This window comes from Carlito syrichta, unplaced genomic scaffold (genome assembly GCF_000164805.1).
Source record: "Carlito syrichta isolate Samal-C Ts95f unplaced genomic scaffold, Tarsius_syrichta-2.0.1 Scaffold312159, whole genome shotgun sequence".
Taxonomy (NCBI): domain Eukaryota; kingdom Metazoa; phylum Chordata; class Mammalia; order Primates; family Tarsiidae; genus Carlito; species Carlito syrichta.
In genome coordinates, this window is record NW_007256255.1 from 312,079 (window position 1) to 315,776 (window position 3,698).

At 46.7% G+C, this 3,698-nt stretch overlaps 1 protein-coding gene across 1 annotated transcript in view; it reads left to right on the forward strand.

Annotated features, from left to right (window-relative positions):
* Window positions 1-3,698, forward strand: part of FAM102B (family with sequence similarity 102 member B) — a 74,764-nt gene that overhangs the window by 65,531 nt on the left and 5,535 nt on the right. Inside the window, exon 10 of the mRNA XM_008069654.2 lies at window positions 571-640. Coding sequence (XP_008067845.1) covers window positions 571-640 — 70 coding nt within the window. The remainder of the gene's footprint in view (window positions 1-570; window positions 641-3,698) is intronic.

Consider the following 3,698-nt stretch of genomic DNA (forward strand, 5'->3'; position numbering starts at 1 on the left):
CCACTGCACTCCAGTCTGGGCGACAGAGCGAGACTCCAACTCAAAAAAAAAAAAAGAAGACCTTTAGAAAAGTTGGTGCAAAATAGCTGCTCGGGTATCTTTTAAACTGCCTATTTTAAAACATGTATATAACTTTGGGGGTTTTTTTTAGGTTTTTCTTTTTTAGTCGGAGTCTCACTCCGTCACCCAGGCTGGAGTGCAGTGGCACGCTCATGGCCACCTCAGTGTCGACCTTCTGAACTCAGGCAATCCTTCTGCCTCAGCCTTCCAAGTAGCCAGAACTACAGACGCGCGCTACTACGCCTGGCAAATGTTTTGATTTATTGTAGAGACGAGGTCTGCCAAATTGCCCAGGCTGGTCTTGAACACACAGGCTCAGGCAATCCACTCTCCTCAGCCTCCCAAAGTGCTGGGATTACAGGCTGAGCCACCGAGCCCAGCCATAACTTCGTTTCTAAGTTTTGTATTTAATCAACTGAGATGTAAAATATGAATGATGACAATATGGATAACATTTGAAACTAGTCTGATAACTGTATATCTAAAAAACCTTTTCAACGTGTTTTGCAGAGGAAGGACTGAGGTTATTTGTGGGGCCTGGGGGAAGCACAGCCTTCGGAAGTCATCACCTTCCAAATAGGTATGGCATGGAATCTTATTAAAATACAGACCGACTGTTTTTAAAAATATGTATTCATGTATTGAAGATGATGGTTGCAGTGTTTTTATTGGGCTGAAGCTGGGAAGCACAAACATTAGTAATTACTTTTTTTTTTTTTTTTTGAGTTGGAGTCTTACTCTGTCGCCCAGGCTAGAATGCAGTGGCACACTTACGGCCACTGCAGCCTCGACCTGCTGGGCTCACATGATTCTTCTCCTTAGCCTTCCAAGTAGCTGGAACTACAGGCATGCGCCACCATGCCTGGTTAATTGTTTTATTTATTATAAAGGTGAGGTCTTGCCGAGTTGCTCAGGCTGGTCTCGAACCCATGGGCTCAGGCAATCCTCTCACCTCTGCCTCCCATAGTGTTGGGATTACAGGCATGAGCTACCGCATGCAGCCAGAGTTACTATTCTTAGCATCTGTCTTTGTTCTCCTTATTCTAGGTATTAACATTACATTTAACAAGTTTGTTAATTTCCTTAGATGTATTTTTAGAATAAATTAATAAAGGATCAGTGGAGCGTTGGTCAACTGGCAATATAAAAAAATATTTTTGTAAAATTCAAGTCTCACTCTGTGCAGTGGCACAATCACAGCTCACCATAGCCTCAACTTCCTGGGCTCAAGTGATCCTTCTGCCTCAGTCTCCCGGCTAACTGGAACTACAGGCACGTGCCACTCTGCTCAGCTAATTTATTATTATTATTACTATTATTATTATTATTTGTAGAGACGGAGTCTCACTCTGTTGCCCAGGCTGGTCTCAAACTCTTGGGATCGAGCAATCCTCCTGCCTCAGCCTCCCAAAGTACTGGGATTTATAGGCACGAGCCATGGCACTCAGTCTTGGGTAGCTCATATACACTAACTAAAGGTCCAACTTGCAGAGTTAGGATAGAGATGATTCTATAATACGTGCTTAGCATATTGTGTGTATACAGAGACACTCAGTGGTTGGTGGGTATTTGTGTGTGTGTGTGTGTGTGTGTGTGTGTGTGTGTGTGTGTGTGTGTGTGTCGAAGTCTCACTCTGTCGCCCAAGCTAGAGTGCAGTGGCATGCTCACGGCCACCACAGTCTTGACCTGCTGGGCTCAGGCGATCCTTCTGCTTCAGCCTTCCAAGTAGCCACCAGGCCCAGCTAATTTTATGATTTATTGTAGAGATGAGGTCTCACCAAGTTGCCCAGACTGTTAGCAAACCCCTGGGCTCAGGAAATCCTCTCGCCTCCGCCTCCCAAAGTACTGGAATGACAGGCATGAGCCACCATGCTCATGTATATATATATCAGAGTAGTTGACATTTAGCACTGGATCTATCCTGTGAGGTAAGCTAGGGTGGACGAAACCAGAATCATTTGCCGAGGGACAGAAGAGGCCCAAGAGTTATGGTTCAGAAGGGAACCTGTGAGAATGAAGAGCACATTGCAGTGAGCCCTAGGGACTGGCAAGGTGACCCTGCCTAACTCTGTCCCAGCTGTGGCCAGCCCAGCTGTCTCCCAGGGCCCTGCGTGTACCTGCTTGCTTGTCTTTGGGGACTTTCAATTTTTCCTGACAAGAAATCTGCTTTTATTTCTATTTTGCTTCTTCTGTATGTGACATGTCTTATCTTTGGCTGCCTTGATGTTCTCTTTATCCCTGGTCTTTGGCAGTTTGGGTATCATGTGCCTCAGTGTGTTTCTTCTGCTTGGGGTTCCTTGGGCTTGTGGATCTGTGGGCTCATGGATCTGTGGGCTCATAGTGTCCATCACTTGTGGAAATCCTCCAGCTATCCTTTACCCACCATCCTCCTGGTGTTCTCACCCATAGACTCCAGGCCAGCCCCTCAAGCTCTGACCTCTGACTCCGCCTCCAGCTGTGTGCGGACCCTCCCGGCCTCGGGCACCGAGCTGGGCCAGTGTCAGGTGTTCTGTGTTTATTTCCCTTTTTGTGGGACCACAGTCCTGCGCTGACTGTTATCCAGTGTGTGCAAACTGTCATTTTCTATATTCTGTCCAGTTTTCTACTTATTTAAGGCAGGAGGGGAAAGTCTGGTTCCTGTTACTCCGTCGTGGCTAGAAGGAGAACATACTTAAGAGGGCATCTAAAAGCCAGCGTGCAGTAGAGTTTCCACGGTGTCTTCAGATCCTGATTACCTATAGTTAGGAGTGGGTGTTGTTCATGGCATCTTCTGTAGCATGAATCTATAAGAACAGGAGCACTGGGCATGGTGGCTCATGTCTAAAATCCCAGTACTTTGGGAAGCAGAGGTGAGAGAATTGCCTGAGTCCACAGGTTCGAGACTAGTCTGGGCAACTTGGTGAGTCCTCATCTCTACAATAAATTAGCTGAGCGTGGTGATATGTGCCTGTAGTTCCAGTTACTTGGAAGGCTGAAGCGGAAAGATCACCTGAATCCAGCAGGTCGAGGCTGCAGTGACCGTAAGCATGCCACCCACTCCAACCTGGGCAACAGAGTGAGACTTCAGCTCAAAAAAATAAAATAACAGGAGTTTTTCAGCAGTGAACTGAGAATTCTAGCCCAGTTCATGATAGACTGGTAACCACTACCTCACTTTTCTCTTTTGGAATTTCCTCTTAAAATGCCATTAAGGAGGCCAGGTACAGTGGCTCATGCCTATAATTCCAGCACTTTGGGAGGCTGAGGCAAGAGGGTTGCCTGAGCTCAGGGGTTCGAGACCAGCCTGGGCAACTTGGTGAGACCATGTCTCTACAATAAATCAAAAAACTAGCCAGACGTGGTGGCACGTGCCTGTAGTTCCAGCTACTTGGAAGGCTGAGGTGGAAGGATTGCCTGAGCCCAGCAGGTTGAGGCTGTAGTGGTTGTGAGCATGCCACTGCCCTCCAACCTGGGCAACAGAGTGAGACTCTGACTAAAAAAAAAAAAAAAAATTCTATTAAGGGGCCAGGTGCAGTGGCTCACACCTGTAATCCCAACACTTTGGGAGGCTAAGGTAGATCACCTGAGCCCAGGAGTTCAAGACCAACCTGGGAAACATAGTGAGACTCTGTCTCTATAAGAAAATTTAAAAATTAACT